This window comes from Carassius auratus, unplaced genomic scaffold, assembly GCF_003368295.1.
Source record: "Carassius auratus strain Wakin unplaced genomic scaffold, ASM336829v1 scaf_tig00002576, whole genome shotgun sequence".
NCBI classification, from domain to species: Eukaryota; Metazoa; Chordata; class Actinopteri; order Cypriniformes; family Cyprinidae; genus Carassius; species Carassius auratus.
In genome coordinates, this window is record NW_020523459.1 from 1932479 (window position 1) to 1947661 (window position 15183).

The 15183-nt window shown below is 36.6% G+C and overlaps 1 protein-coding gene across 2 annotated transcripts; it reads left to right on the forward strand.

Moving 5' to 3' along the window:
• Positions 1–10032: 10032 nt before the first annotated feature.
• On the forward strand, positions 10033–15183 carry LOC113069925 (fizzy-related protein homolog). 2 transcript variants are annotated; one of them, XM_026243055.1, is made up of 15 exons: positions 10033–10226; positions 10417–10486; positions 10923–11039; positions 11186–11317; positions 11442–11505; positions 11711–11841; positions 11935–12014; positions 12091–12274; positions 12377–12442; positions 12519–12621; positions 13009–13193; positions 13369–13602; positions 13733–13837; positions 13935–14027; positions 14485–15183. In XM_026243055.1, the coding sequence occupies exons 3-15, from the start codon at positions 10962–10964 to the stop codon at positions 14524–14526; spliced, it is 1497 nt and encodes a 498-aa protein (XP_026098840.1). In that variant the 5' UTR covers positions 10033–10226; positions 10417–10486; positions 10923–10961; the 3' UTR covers positions 14527–15183. The 2 variants fall into 2 exon arrangements, with proteins under 2 accessions (XP_026098840.1, XP_026098841.1); XM_026243056.1 differs by lacking the exon at positions 10417–10486.

A 15183-nucleotide genomic window follows, 5' to 3' on the forward strand; every position in this document is an offset into this window, starting at 1 on the left:
AAATCCATTAGAGAGATCAGAGATCACAGCTTGTCACTCAGAGAGTAAGTGTGCATGATTATTCTTAGACAATCTCCCGCTGAAGACGTCACGTGCTGTTATGCTGTAAAGACAAAAGATTTACTTAGCAATCTGGCACAGAACTGAATCTCATGCCAGTCTAAACTGCTGTAAGGCTCATAGACACAAAGATCTCTATTGACTATTGATATTTCACTAAAGAACTATAGTGCAACAGTATAATTTATATAAAATATATAAAACACTTTATTTAATATGTGAGTTCTGTTGTAACATTTGGACAATGTGTGTTTACATGTATTTATGCTACTGCTCTCATAACTGTTCACAGATTTCATGGTGTGCAGATAAACACGTTTTTAATCTTATGGGCAAAACAGAGGAAAAATAACGCTGACTCAGCTTGCAAAAATTTTGTCCAAACAAATTCTCTCTGGAATATAATTCCCTGCTCCCTGTGACCACGTGCTGATGACTAGCAAGTTGTCTTAAATTCATCTTCTATTTGATACATCCCAGCTTCCTGTTTCAAAAAAAAAGTATTTCAATACAGAAAAATTGCCAAATAATTTTAACCTGTATGTACATAGCTGACACAAGGGATTCGTGTGTGTTAGTTTTAAAAAGATTTAAGTACATTAGTGTTAGCATTCAGAGGAGAAAAATATTGTATTTATTTCATGCTAGCTGCCGCTAACATATATTTGAATGGAGGATGGAGCATGAGGCTGAATCCTGTCCGATTAAACCCAGATGGCTGGCAAGTCTTCAGAAAGTTCTTGTATATCCTCATCTTTCATCATGGCCTCCTGCTCAGGCACTGCCTCTGGAATCCAGACTGCCCTAAACTTATCCCACCTTTCCCAGAGAATCTCTGGCTCTTCCACAGGCTGCTCTCCAAACAGGAAATCTACAGGACACAATACAGGCAAGAGTTTAGTCTCATGCATGCTAATGTGTACAACAGAGCACTAGTGTCTTCTTTATTGAAAGTAATAATGCTTGATGTTTTGCAGATAGATTTCTTCAAAGGTTTTTTAATTTTTAGATGTTGTCAGCTATAATGATCGTGAAGTCTAAGAAGTTCAAACCAGCCTGAGCTATACAGATGCATGCTTTCATTCAACGCAATTTCCATTACATTCAAGTTAAGCATGTTATGAGGCATTCCCAAGGAATCAAGCCCATGAACTTGGTGTTGCTATTGCCAGCCTTGGCAAGCTGGTATTCAAGCTGACGAGCCAAAAAACAAATAAAAAATAAACCAGCAAACTATCTTGGGCAAGTTTATGTATTTGGAAAAGCAGTCAAATGTTTTCCAGTTAAAAGGGATTTTTAAAGGGATACTCCACCCTAAAATGAAAATGTAGTCATGAATCACTTACCCCCATGTCGTTCCAAACCCGTAAATGATCTGTTCGTCTTCTGAACACAATTTAAGATATTTTGGATAAAAACCTGAAGGCTTGAGACTGTCCCATAGACTGCCAAGTAAATAACAGTGTCAAGGTCCATAAAAGGTATGAAAAGTCGTCGTCAGAATACCATCAGACGTGCAATCTGGGTAATATGAAGTAACGGGAACACTCTTTGTAAGCGAAGAAAACTCAAATAATGACTTTTTTATTCAATAATTCCTTTGTCAGCGGTGTCCTCTGTGTCACTCCATATCACCGTGCTGTGTATGCTCTTCTGTGTCATCCGCGCCACAAGAATGCGCTGTTGTACGTGTATTTAGCTTCGAAATTAGAAATAAAAAAGTGCAGAAAACCTGAAAAATTTCCTTCAGAAATCATTGTAATATGCTGATTTGATGCTCAAGAAAGAGTTCTTACTATTATCTGAAAAAACCATCTGTTGAATAGATAGTTAAAACATTATAAATATCTTTTATAAGTTTATGAATGTCACTTTGGATCACTTTAATGTAACTTTTATTTCTATTATTTGAATTGGTTTTGAATGGTATATAGTCTATATATAGAATGTTTGTCTTTATTTATTATTTTAGGTTGGTTAAGATTAGAGGCGAACTAGTGATTAGAGGCAGGGTTAGATACATTATATCTGAAAGTCAGTATAAGTTAGCTATGTTTATGGTCAGATAATATTATAATAAGATAATATGTTATGTACATGGCCTGCAAAGCTTTTTTTCCTCATTGCTTTCTGTCTCACACTCCTTCTCTCTCTATTTCTGATACTGAATGCTCATTAGACTTCTTCCTTTTTGCTTCTTATTCACACAATCACAACAAAGTGTGTCACAGTATGATGGCTTCCCTGAATGACTGTTTCTTCATTAGTGGCTGTGACAAATGAAGTCACCTGGGTTTAGCCTTTTTTATTAGGTGTCTGCCTCTCAATACCTGTTGGCATATTTTAAAGTGCAACGTAACCAATGAAGTCAATGAAAACTCATTTGTAATTTTGTCGTGATATTCCGTTCAGATTCAGTCCAGGTCTAAAATTCTAAAACATATAGCCCTGGTTTCACAAACAGGGCTTAGCTTAAGCCAGGACTAGACCTTAGTTAAATTAAGATATTTAAGCAGCTATTACAAAAATGCCTTTACATTACAGGTGTGCATCTTGACACAGAACAATGACACTGACATTTGTTAAGATATGTCAGGGCAAGATATTTTCAGCTGAGAGAGTTCTGAATGCCCTGACTTCATTTCAACCATGTAGCAGCAACTTCTTAATGTAACAACTGGACATATCTGCAAGCCCAAACACAAGGTCATGTGGATCACAACAGGATGAAGAAATTCTGTGTTACTTGAAGAAGATTTGTGCGTTCACTGACTTTGGAGAACAGATGTATGTCCTCTATGTTAAGCACACAGCACCCTCTATCTGTGCTGATCATCTTACTGGAGCCAGCGCATGCTAATCATGCTAATCATGCTAATCCAGATCAGAAAGTACAAGATAACAATTGCCATGTAAACAACACAGTGCTCTACATATTAATTTATTATTGAGGGAAAGAGACACATGTAGAAGAGTAAGACAGATACAATTTCACAAAACCTGTGTAACGTTAGCTGTTTTGCTAAATATAGTGAAAAAAAAACATCTGCCTACAGACTTCAGATACATAAGCTATGATTTTTGGTAACTAGAACAGGTGAAAATAAGCAGCACTGACAAAGAGAGATTTTTTGGGTGGGGGTGTGGATTTGGGGCTTGTGGAGGTGGACTAATGGATGAAAGAGAGAGGGTTGTTCATAAGTCTATTCACGGACACCTTTTTAACCTCATGATTTGTCAAATACAGCAGATTTAAATCCTAGCTTCTATCCGTCCGCGTCTGGGTCAAATGGCAGTCTGTTCCTTCTTTGTTCTTATTTTCTCTCCCTCATCCCTACTTCCTTTCCTAAGATGGTCTTTGGTGGTTCTTCTTCTTTCTCTTCATCACCAGGGTCACGACCAGAGCCTCAATCTGTGTGTAAAAGGAAAAGTAATGTTTTCAAAAGTAGATATATAAGTTAATATGACCAGAGTTCATTATTCTGTGCTAAAGGCCAATGAATGTGCTCTGAAGTAGCCTGATATGATTCTCTTAATCCCAGGTTTAATCCTTCGGCTGACATCTCGCTGACTCTGATATTCAATTGCTGGTAATGGCAGCTGTCTTTCATGAAGGTGAAAGCTTTGAATTAAGGGTTAGCTACAGTGTACTGTAATCCACCTAATCCTGTCTGAGATGCTCCTGTTCACTCTCAAGAGGGAGTGGGGGTGTTTTTAAAGGGGTTTGAATGACATTATACACCAAATATAGGCTACACTGAAACAGAAGGTGTTTACAGTGCCATAATTAATCCAGTAGGTTTTTTTTTTGACAATGGAGTGATAAAACAACATCGTAGCTAAAGCAAGGTGTGGAGCAAAAAAACTAAATAAATAGATATGCTCAGTTGAAGACTAGTTTGCTCTTTGCTCAGAAAGTTAACTATCAGAAGATAATTTTACAGACATATAAGAAAGTATAATCATCTTTCTGTCAGTGAAAAGTGTTTAGCCTTAATTGTTGTCAGTTGTGACACAACGTCCAATAACTTTACATTCAGAAATTTGGGGTCGGTAGATTTTAATGTCTCTTCTGCTCAATATTGTGAAATATTATTACAATGTATTTACTATTAATATATTTTAAAATTTAGTTTTAACATAGCCACTAATCCAGTCTTCAGTGTCACATGATCCTTTAGAAATCATTATTAAATGCTGATTTGGTGCTCAAGAAACATTTTGCATTATCGGTGTTCAAAATGGTTTGTTCTGATGAATAAAAAAAAACTGGATTCTTTGAAGAACAGAAGGTTTCAAATGACAGTTATATGAAATAGATAGAAATACATAACTGTCTTTACTATCACTTTCTATTTTATGTGTCCTTGTTAAATAAAACTCTGACTGACAACAAACTTTTGAACAGAAGTGTATTTTAATGGCACTTATTGAGATTTGTGAAAATGGGAAGAGTTTGTTCTATTCATAAGACTTTTGTTTTAAATTATAAAATAAAATATAAAGACATAAATAATACAGTAATGAGACGTGGAGCTGAAACTGTTTGCAGGATTCAGTAAATTATCTTGTAAGAGTAATAGTCCAACGACTCTCATAACATTAATACTTACTCAGGCGGGAATTTCCTCAGTCGGTTCTCCATCTCTGATCTTCTTGCCGAAAACCTGAGACAGAAGAAAGTTCCAGTAGACAATAGTTAAACTAGTGTTGGCTGCCACTATGCCGATCAATATAGGATGCATGGCTGATTTCAGTTGTGGTGGTGTTCTTTCAGAGGCTGATGCTGCACAAACTCTCTCCGACTCTAACTGACTGAGTGACTGGCAGAGGAAGAGCTTTTGTGTGGTCGAGTAAGTGATTTAGATAGATCTGATCCTCTATGAGTCAAATCGGATCTATATTATTAATCTCCTGCTCATCTCTAATCCTTTCTCTGTGCCTGTTGCATTACAAAAGTTATAAGAGGCTAGTTGTCAAGACTTTTTATTCCACAAGTCAGGGTAGGTTTATTACAACATTTTAGACTACCCACAAGCTATTGAACATGCCTAGGAAAATACATAGTTCAGTGAATTAACATGTGTTTACCTTTGTGAAAACATTCCCTAATAGCAGTCACAATGGAACCTGTGGTTTATTTACAATAATAATAATAATAAACTTCTTAATGGAATACTTAATCTAAAGTTAAAATGATCTATATGATCTGAATGATGAAAAAAATTAACTAACATTTACTACTGTTCAAAAGATTGGGTCAGGGTTTTTTTTAATACAGGGATGCATTAAATTGCAATTAAATTTAATTAAAAGTGACAGTGTACATTTTCAGTGAAAAACATTTTATTGTTACAAATGTTTTTCTTTTGAACTAGAATCCTGAAAATAACATAATATTGATGAGATTTTTTTTTTTTACTTAAGCACCAAATCAGGGTATTAGAATGATTTCTGAAAGATCACTAAAGACTGGAGTAATTGCTGTTGAAAATTCAGCTTTGTCATCAAAGGAATAAATTGCATTTTAAAATATTTTAAAGCTGCAGTAGGTCACTTTTGACGCTCTAGCGGTTAATAAACAGAACTGCTTGCGTCTTGCGGAAGAACATCGTAGCCGGAACTACTTCTCTCTGTTTATGTCTATGAAGAATCACAAAGGTACTGGGTTACTCCGCCGCGGTATCCCCGAAGCAATCTAAAATAGTCTGAATATAAACACTTATTATAGGTGTACCCTAGTGATTCAGGACAAGCCAAAAACACGGTTTGGAAAATATATTCATGGTGTACTCGCTTATTATATACATTTTTCTACATTTTGAACACAGACAAAGTTACGGACCGCAGCTCTGATTGGTTGTTTCTTACCGGGAGCAGTCTGTAACTGCAAATGGCAATAGGACCACTGGGAGGAGCCAGAGGAGCTTGATTTTTTTCACAGATTATCTGTCTCATATTCTACTGTCAGGAAATAATGACAGGTTTAACAAATATGTAAAAAATATATTTTTACAAAAGTTACATACTGCAGCTTTAACACAGATATTCTATAAAAAATGTAATAATACTTCATAATATAATTTAATTTTTTACTGTATGTTTAATAAATAAATGCAGCCTTGACGAGCATAAGAGACTAATAGGCTTCAGCTTTTGAAGTGTAACACGAATAACATGTTTTTCAAAACCTTTGTAGAAAAAATAGATATATAAATAAAAAAATTTAAAGTTACCTGAAAGTAAACCAGATCCTGAAGAGTTGGAGCATGGAATATTTGCGCAGGTCAGATTTTTCAAATGGCAAGATCTCCCTCCACCCCACTGACAAGTTTTAATATTATTAAATGACTAAATAAAAATATAAGGCATGAAAGAAGATCCTACTCTAACCTTCCTACACGAATCTATATGCAGTGTTGGCTAAGCAGGGTTGTCTTTTTTGGCTTCATCGTCCGTCTTCTTGTGAAAGGCTTCTGTCAGAAGGAAGATCCAGTATGCAATGGTGATGGAGGTATTTATTGTGACAATACCAATCATGAAGGGGTGTAGCATGTTTGCAAGTTTTTTTTTTCCTGACTGCCGTCTACAGAGTTCATGTGATTTGTGTTACTTTTAGCCTTTTTCAGCAGTTTGGTCCAGCCTTTTCTTAATTATATGGTTGTCTCTCCTCCCTCCCAAACTCAAATAAGGCTTAAAAATCCTCTGAGCCTTTGCTGAGCACGACATTTCAGGTTTGTCACCCTCCAGCCACACAGTCATCAGTAAATTAGAAGTGCACGTGTACTTTTATCAGCCAAATTTGTTTAAGGTTGCCAATTTATTGTATCATACAGATAACAAATGCATTATAGATACACAAGATTAATCAGTGTGCAATGCTTCTAATTTCTGTTTGTTAACAGCAATCTTTCTGCTATACTAACTAGGGATGACCACTTAATTATTACAGCATTTGGGTTTTAATTACATTTGTGCTTCTTTAAAGGTGAATCTTACTGAATGAGATATACTGCTGTGTGGATTAGTTAAGCAGAACATACTGTTATAGACTACTGCTCTTAGCTCTGCTAATCACCTCTGCTCATGCATGGAGGATTTAACATTAGTCACACAGACTTTACTGAAGATCACAAACATCTCAAATATTCATGACACAAAACGTTAGAGCTTACAGGCAGAATAAATCATAAACATATGGTCACATAAATGCTTTTATGATGTAAATGTCTTGTTGTCAAAAGAGGAATTTTTGCTTTATCTGCAAAACAGTTTTTATTAAATATTCAAGCATTCAAACTTTAACTTGAGTTTGAAATAAGGATAGCTTGTTTAACATTAACATGTTTTAGGAAATGTTTTTTCTCTAAGCGCTTGTTAGATTTGGTGATAAAGAATAGCATTTCAGTAGCCAGGTCTGAAGCAAATAATCCGCATCCACCAGCAGCAGAAATCCCACCGGTTGACCCATGAGTTCTTTGTGTGGCTGAGAGCAGAAGCCTCTCTTTTCTGCCATAGTCCATAGATTGAACTCTGCAAGATGGTCCTCTCATCTGTGCTGCGAGTAAAACCACAACAAACGTCCCAGAAAGAGCCTTGTCTATGTACCACATGCTGAAGCACCAAAGAGTGCCATCATGCCTAGGGTTGTAACAATACACTGGTATGACGATATACCATGATATAAACATGTACGATTATCATACCGTGTACATTTGCTTATCTACGGTATTGGGAGAAAATAACAGACACAGAATGTCACCTGCGCCTAGGCAACACCTTACCACTTAACTGTTCTCTTGCTCCACCCACACGTACAGCGGAGACAACATCAGAGACAGAGGCCGTTATCTCTAATCTCTATCCCAGGTCGAAATATGAGTTCAAACTGGCACTAGTATGGGATTAATTTTTATATAGAATAGACGAATGCTTATTTGTCATCGAGGGGTAGACACAGTTTACAAAAACTGTGGCCGGAAAGCGGCTGCAAAATGAGGAAACGCATCGAACATGTTTACTTATTCAGAATATCATCCCTCCGTACAGATACGGCCATGTCCCATTTATAACTTAAGGTTTAAGCATTATTATTTCTGAGATGCAGAGTGAATCCCAGGATCCAGTCATGACAATGAATTTACAGTATATCTACAATACAGATGTCTCATAAATGTGTGATTTGATGGATTGATGAATAAATCAAAAACTAAGCTGTAAAGTAATAACAAAAGCACTGCTATATAAAATATAGGCTAATCTGTTTGTTGTGTCGTGTACTACATTCCCAAGTATGCGCCGGCGTGGCTTAAAGTGCCATGTTTAACAGTGCTGCTGTCTCACTGAGGACATGAACACAAAACACTGACAGAACAATTAATAATCATTTCATCATTTTATTTGAGAAAACCACTGTCAAAAACAAATACACTCAAAGCTCTTCACTACAACCCGTTAAAATAAAAGTCAGCTTTTTAACTGGAAGAAATAGACAGAAATGACGATTGTAGTATAATGTAGACTACTTCTAAAATAATAATAATAATAATTTACATAAACATTTTTAAGGAATATATATATTTTCCCCCTCATTTTAATTTAGTAAATCTCAGTTGTGCAGGCCTCTGTGAAAAAATAAAAGAGTAAAGGTTTTAAAATATTAATTAAATTGTTACATTTTTATGCAGTACATTTGTATTAAATCATAAAAGTACAGAATCTATATACAGAAACCAGAATTTATTAATTTGTATGCATAATCAATTATAAATTTAAGTTAACTAATAATTAACTAAAACTAATAATCAGTGATTAAATTTTCTTGTTTTTGATTAATGAAATTTGAATAAACACATGATTTCAATCATTTGTTCAACCAAAAAAAAAAAAAAAAAAAAAATCCAATTGTTTAATATCGTGAAACTGTATAACCGTGATATTTTCTAAAATGATTATCATACTGTGAAAATCTCATACCGTTACATTCCTAATCATGACATGATTGTGATTTCAGGAACGTCTACAGACGTCTTAGAACTGCATAGCAAACATATACAGAAATTACTGTTTACCGTTCTCGTGCTCCGGTAAATCAGGAAAAAATGCCTTCGATATCTTATTCGTTTGTGAATTTCAGCTCGCCTGTCTAGTATGTGACGTTATGAATTTCGTCTTTTCGCCACCTAATTTTGGATGCAAGTAAATATTTAATCTCCGCAGCATTTCTCGTCTCCCCTTGCATGTTTTCAATAAGAAACGTGGCATTTTGTGCAACGTGCAGTAATAAACACTCTACACAGTGGAATGTATTGTTTTTGTGATTTAGGACAGCGGCACAACTAAAACGTTCCAACGATGTGCATAAACTTGGAGCGCCACTTCCGGTCTCCTGTGTTCTTATCAAAATAAAAGTTTGTTTTAGAACAATGGATAAGGAAATATAAATATAATAGAATTTTATGAATTTACTGTTTTGATTTACCTAGTATCTCTTCACTTATCTCTTTCTTTTTTTTGTATAAAGTAAATAAGGTTGCATTATAAAATAAACTAGAAGTAGAATTTGAGTAATAGTACTTTACTACTATACTTTATAATTTGTTTTACTTGAGTTCTATTAAAACCAAAACCGAATTCGTGTTCTATTACTCAATTACATTTAAATGGGGATTACTTTCTGTTGTTTTTAACGGTCAACTTAAAAAGCTAAGAAAATGATTTTTTTTTTTTATACCTTAGAACACTTCAGTATGATTACATTTGTGATCTATTATGCAAGTATTAATTTATTTATGGCACTTTTTAAACTTTTAATTATTTAATTTAAACTTTCCGTAACATATAGTTAGCCCTTTTTAACCAATTGCCCAATATTATTTTTTTCCCCGTATATAAAAATAAATAAGTTCAAATTTACCTTTTCACTTTTAAAAACAGCAACGTTTTGTCTTTTTTCAAATTTCGTGACGTCAGCGTTCAACTCAGTCCCATGATCCCTTGCGGTGCCATCGATAACAACAGCTTCGATTTGCTAACAACATCGCGCAGCGTATCTTATATCCATTATCAAATATATTCGCATTTTTTTCAAGGTTGACACTCAGTGCGTTTGGTTTGGATAAGGTTCTGCTGATCAGATTATAAATTCACCGAATATCGTAGTCAAGGTAGGTCCAATGACTTGGGTCAGATTAGCCTGACTAGCTGCTCAGTAATCCATTGTGAAACACCAAGATGCTAAAAATCAGTGCAGGACAATACTACATCTTCTGTTATTTTATCAATGTATACATTTAGATGGTCTTGGGTCAGCTGATATATAACGCTGACATATTTTTTCCCCACAAATGAACACAGACGTTGATAGTTAGCCGTGTTGACAAATGAATCTAGTATCTCTTCATTCAGGACTGAGAGCAGCTGTGGGGTAATTACTTTCTGACTTTATATTGATATTTTGTCTTTGCTTTTCCTGTTATTAAAAAGGCATTTAATTTATTTTATCCGTAATAAAAATGTCATTGTTGGCTTAGGCCACGAAACGATTGCATTTAAGACTATGTGTCTTTAATTAAAATGTCATGAACTGGGAATCGCAGTCCAGCATATTCTTGTCTCTCTATGCTCCTATTGTCTGGAAGCTGACGATTGAGCAGCTGTTCTCTAACACCTGTTAAAGGGGTACTGAACAGATGGCATCGGCTGACGAGGCTTGTAGCCTTCTGCCTAGTCAACCAGACATCAGATGAACGCCACCTAAAAGTCTAGACCTTTAACATTGTTGTGACCTTCCCTTAAAATAATGTTTCTCCCATATATTTTTTTTAAAATGGTTTTATGTTATTTCCATGAATGCACTTTAGGCACCGTGCCCCTGGATCTCCACATTCCCAGATTTCTGAATGACATCCATGGATCAGGACTATGAGCGCAGGTTACTGCGTCAGATCAACATCCAGAATGACAACACCAGTCCCATGGTAAGTCTGTGATCTTGAATATTGCAGACTTGAAATTGGATTATTTTGATGTTCTATTTTTTTCTGTGCTGTTTGAATGTTTTTAAAATGATCAATTTCAGACCTTTTAGTTTTGATCTGATTGCTTTTTTTATTTTTGTATACAGAAAGTAAGAGATGTGATCTGTCATCTGACTCCCACCCCTGAGTCACCGCTGTCATCACCAAGCAAGCATGGAGACAGATTCATACCGTCTCGAGCTGGAGCTAACTGGAGCATCAACTTCCACAGAATAAATGTGGGTGATGCATAAAAAGAAAAATATTATAAATACTAGTAATGGAGCTTCCAATTAGCTTCCATTTGATTTGAATGAAAATAATGGTAAGTGTCAAGTTCAAATTTCTTTACTCTATTTACAGGAAAATGAAAAGTCACCAAGCCAGAATAAAAAAACCAAAGACGCGACATCAGATACTGGCAAAGGTGAGCGAGAAGAGGATTGCGTTGATTTTACCTCCATAGTCTGTTTTAATAAAGCATTGGTGTTGTTGGTGTTATCTTTTTTTATATAGAGAGAGACAGACTATGCTTTAAATGAACCTCACTCTTGATGGATCACGTTCTCAAATATGATACTCCACCCTCTTGTGTTTTGTAACTCGAGTAAATTCTGTCGTTTGTTTGACAGCGGACGGCTTGGCGTATTCTGCCCTTCTGAAGAATGAGTTGCTTGGTGCCGGGATTGAGAAGGTCCTGGATCCTCAAACAGAAGATAGAAGACTACAGCCCTCCACACCCGAGAGGAGGAGCCTCTTTAGTGTAAGTCTCTCTTATCGGCTGATCTGTTCATTTGATGCTACATGAATGTTTTGATCTGTGATTTCAGCGCCTACTTTGTGTTTGTGTGTACAGTATTCACTCAGTGCCAAAAGATCCACACCCGACGATAACAGTGTTTCCCCGTACTCCCTCTCCCCTGTTAGCAGCAAAAGGTAAGCTGAGGCTTCTCCTGAAACGTGATTAGTAAAAATGCATTGATTTAATTGCATGCGTTGTTTTTGTTTATAGTCAGAAGCTTCTGCGGTCACCAAGAAAACCCACACGCAAAATTTCCAAGATTCCTTTTAAGGTGCTAGATGCACCGGAGCTACAAGATGATTTCTACCTCAACTTAGTGGACTGGTCCTCTTTAAATGTTCTCAGTGTTGGACTGGGGACTTGTGTTTATCTTTGGAGTGCCTGCACCAGTCAGGTATGCATGAGAGACACTGGCTGTTTAAGCAAATTTAGGGTCATTTAATACCCAGTGAACAGTTGAACTAAGTTGTGTGTATTTTCTGTGCTTTGTCCACAGGTGACGCGACTATGTGACCTATCAGTGGAGGGTGATTCAGTTACGTCTGTGGGCTGGTCGGAGAGGGTGAGTTAACCTTTATGACTTGGACTATCGGAAGTTGCTTTCTGGGTTTTGTAGTCTGACCGTTATTCTGTCATAGGGCAATCTTGTCGCTGTGGGTACACACAAAGGCTTTGTACAAATTTGGGATGCTACTGCCGGCAAAAAGCTGTTTGCCTTGGAGGGACACACAGCAAGAGTTGGTGAGCATTTTTTTTAAATCCTTATGGAAAATTAGGATTGGATTTCTATAACTGGAAAATTATAGAAAAATCATTGAAATTCATTGGTCAAGGTGTTAAAGTTTGTAATATGTTATTCAGCAAGTATGAATTAACTAAAATTGACATTAAAGACCTTGCTAAAAAGTTCTGTTCTTTTCATAATTTTGTTTCAATGCGGGGAAAAAATTTATCATGTTTTCCACAAAAATAATAAGCAGCGCAACTGCTTGTCCCCAAACATTTGAAATGCAGGACATATGATTGCTCTCAAGCTTCTTGTTGGACTGCTTTAATGTTTCAGTTTACTTTCTCATGTGCTTCACATTCTAGTGAAATGTGTAATGTAAACCTGTTATGAAAACTCAGGTGCACTGGCCTGGAATGCAGATCAGCTGTCATCAGGCAGCCGGGACCGGATGATACTTCAGAGAGATATCAGGACGCCCCCTCTGCAGTCAGAGCGCAGGCTGCAGGGCCATAGACAAGAGGTCTGCGGACTCAAGTGGAGCACTGACCATCAGCTGCTGGCCTCCGGAGGAAATGACAACAAGGTGATCTGACTGCTCTCTCTCTCTCTCTCTGTCTATTATATGGATAGATGTAGAAGTAGATAGATGTAGATATAGATATAATTGGAATGTACAAAATATTCAAATATATTAGCACAAAAAAGGTTTTTAGGGAAAAAGCATTCTCTAAAAGCATTCCTGTGTTTGATCCATGCAGCTGTTGGTGTGGAATCACTCTAGTGTGTTACCGATGCAGCAGTACACAGAACACCTGGCCGCAGTGAAGGCAATCGCCTGGTCTCCTCACCAGCATGGACTGCTGGCCTCCGGAGGGGGGACGGCAGACCGCTGCATCCGCTTCTGGAACACTCTGACAGCGCAGCCACTGCAGTGTATCGACACAGGCTCACAAGTCTGCAACCTGGCCTGGTCCAAACACACCAATGAACTGGTATGTTAATTCAATTTAACTAACCAAATGGTCAGTGTTGATGTTTGTTGTTGGTTATAACCGGCATTAATGCTGTAGAATAAGAGAAACAGTCATGATGGTGTCTTGTTGCATGTTCCATTGTCTCCAGGTCAGCACACACGGTTACTCTCAGAATCAGATCCTCGTGTGGAAATACCCCTCGCTCACTCAAGTTGCCAAATTGACCGGCCACTCGTACAGGGTGCTCTATCTGGTTAGTACTTCTGCTGTTTTATTTTAACAGTTGACACACTTTTTGTAAATAAGTATTTTCAAATGCTGTTTAGTGATAATATCCCTTTATCTTGAAGGCAATGTCTCCAGATGGAGAAGCAATAGTGACTGGCGCAGGCGATGAAACTCTGCGTTTTTGGAATGTATTTAGTAAAACACGATCAACAAAGGTAAGATACTTTTTTTTTTTTACCGTGTTTTCCGGACTATGTCACACTTTTTTTTTCATAGTTTTGCTGGACCTGCGTCTTATAGTCAGGAGCGACTTATTTATCAAAATTAATTTGACGTGAACCGAGAAATGAACTAAGAGACATGAACCAAGAGAAAACATTACCATCTCCAGCCTTGAGAGGGCGCTCTATGCTGCTCAGTGCTCCTGTAGTCTACATTGCAATCATAGAGCGCCCTCTCGTGGCTGTAGACGGTAATGTTTTCTCTTGGTTCTAAATAAATCCGACTTGTAGTCCAGTGCGACTTGTTTTTTCCTCATGACGTATTTTTGGACTGATGCGACTAATACTCAGGTGCGACTTCTAGTCCGAAAAAAACGGTACATTTTTGTGAAACTCTGGCTGTTCTCAAGTTCATATCCTCAGTTTAATTCTTGTTTTTTGTGTCTTTCAGGAATCTGTGTCAGTTTTAAACCTGTTCACCAGAATACGATAACTGGGCTTGTAAAGCAGATCGAGTCTTTATAGCATATCTATGTCATCAATCACACGCAGTGGACTGAGATCTACACTGAAAGATCTACGGGTCTCACCCACAACACTTTTTTCCCCTTCCCCGACATTTAATTTTAAGTTAAAATGTTATGTTTACTTTTATGTGTTCGGTTCATGATTTTATGTGATTGTTTTTGGTTACAGAGAAGTGTCTATGATGAATGACATGTTATCCAAGCCTTAAGCCAGAAACAATGCCATTGAATCAGGGTGTGAAGAAATATTTAGCCATTGTGACACAGCTGCCTCTGGAATCATTTGTGATCATTCTGTTGAGTGATCTTTTGATTGTGAGAGTGAAAAAAATGCATATGGAAGACAATTCAGTTTTTAACTTAAGTTGCTTAAAAGTAATACTGAGTATTATAAAACACCCTGAAAAAAAAACATGCCTTTTTGTCATTTGTTGTATAATTTGAGTATAATAAGCATATATAATATAATTAATGTTATTTTCATGGTTTGAATCCGTAAACATGGAAAGTATTTCTCATACACTAGAAACGTTTCCTAAACTGGGCTAGTGGAGTTGATGAAAAGCAAATAATGAAATCATGAAAACGTAAAAAACAATAATAATAAAAAGTGATTCGGCTGA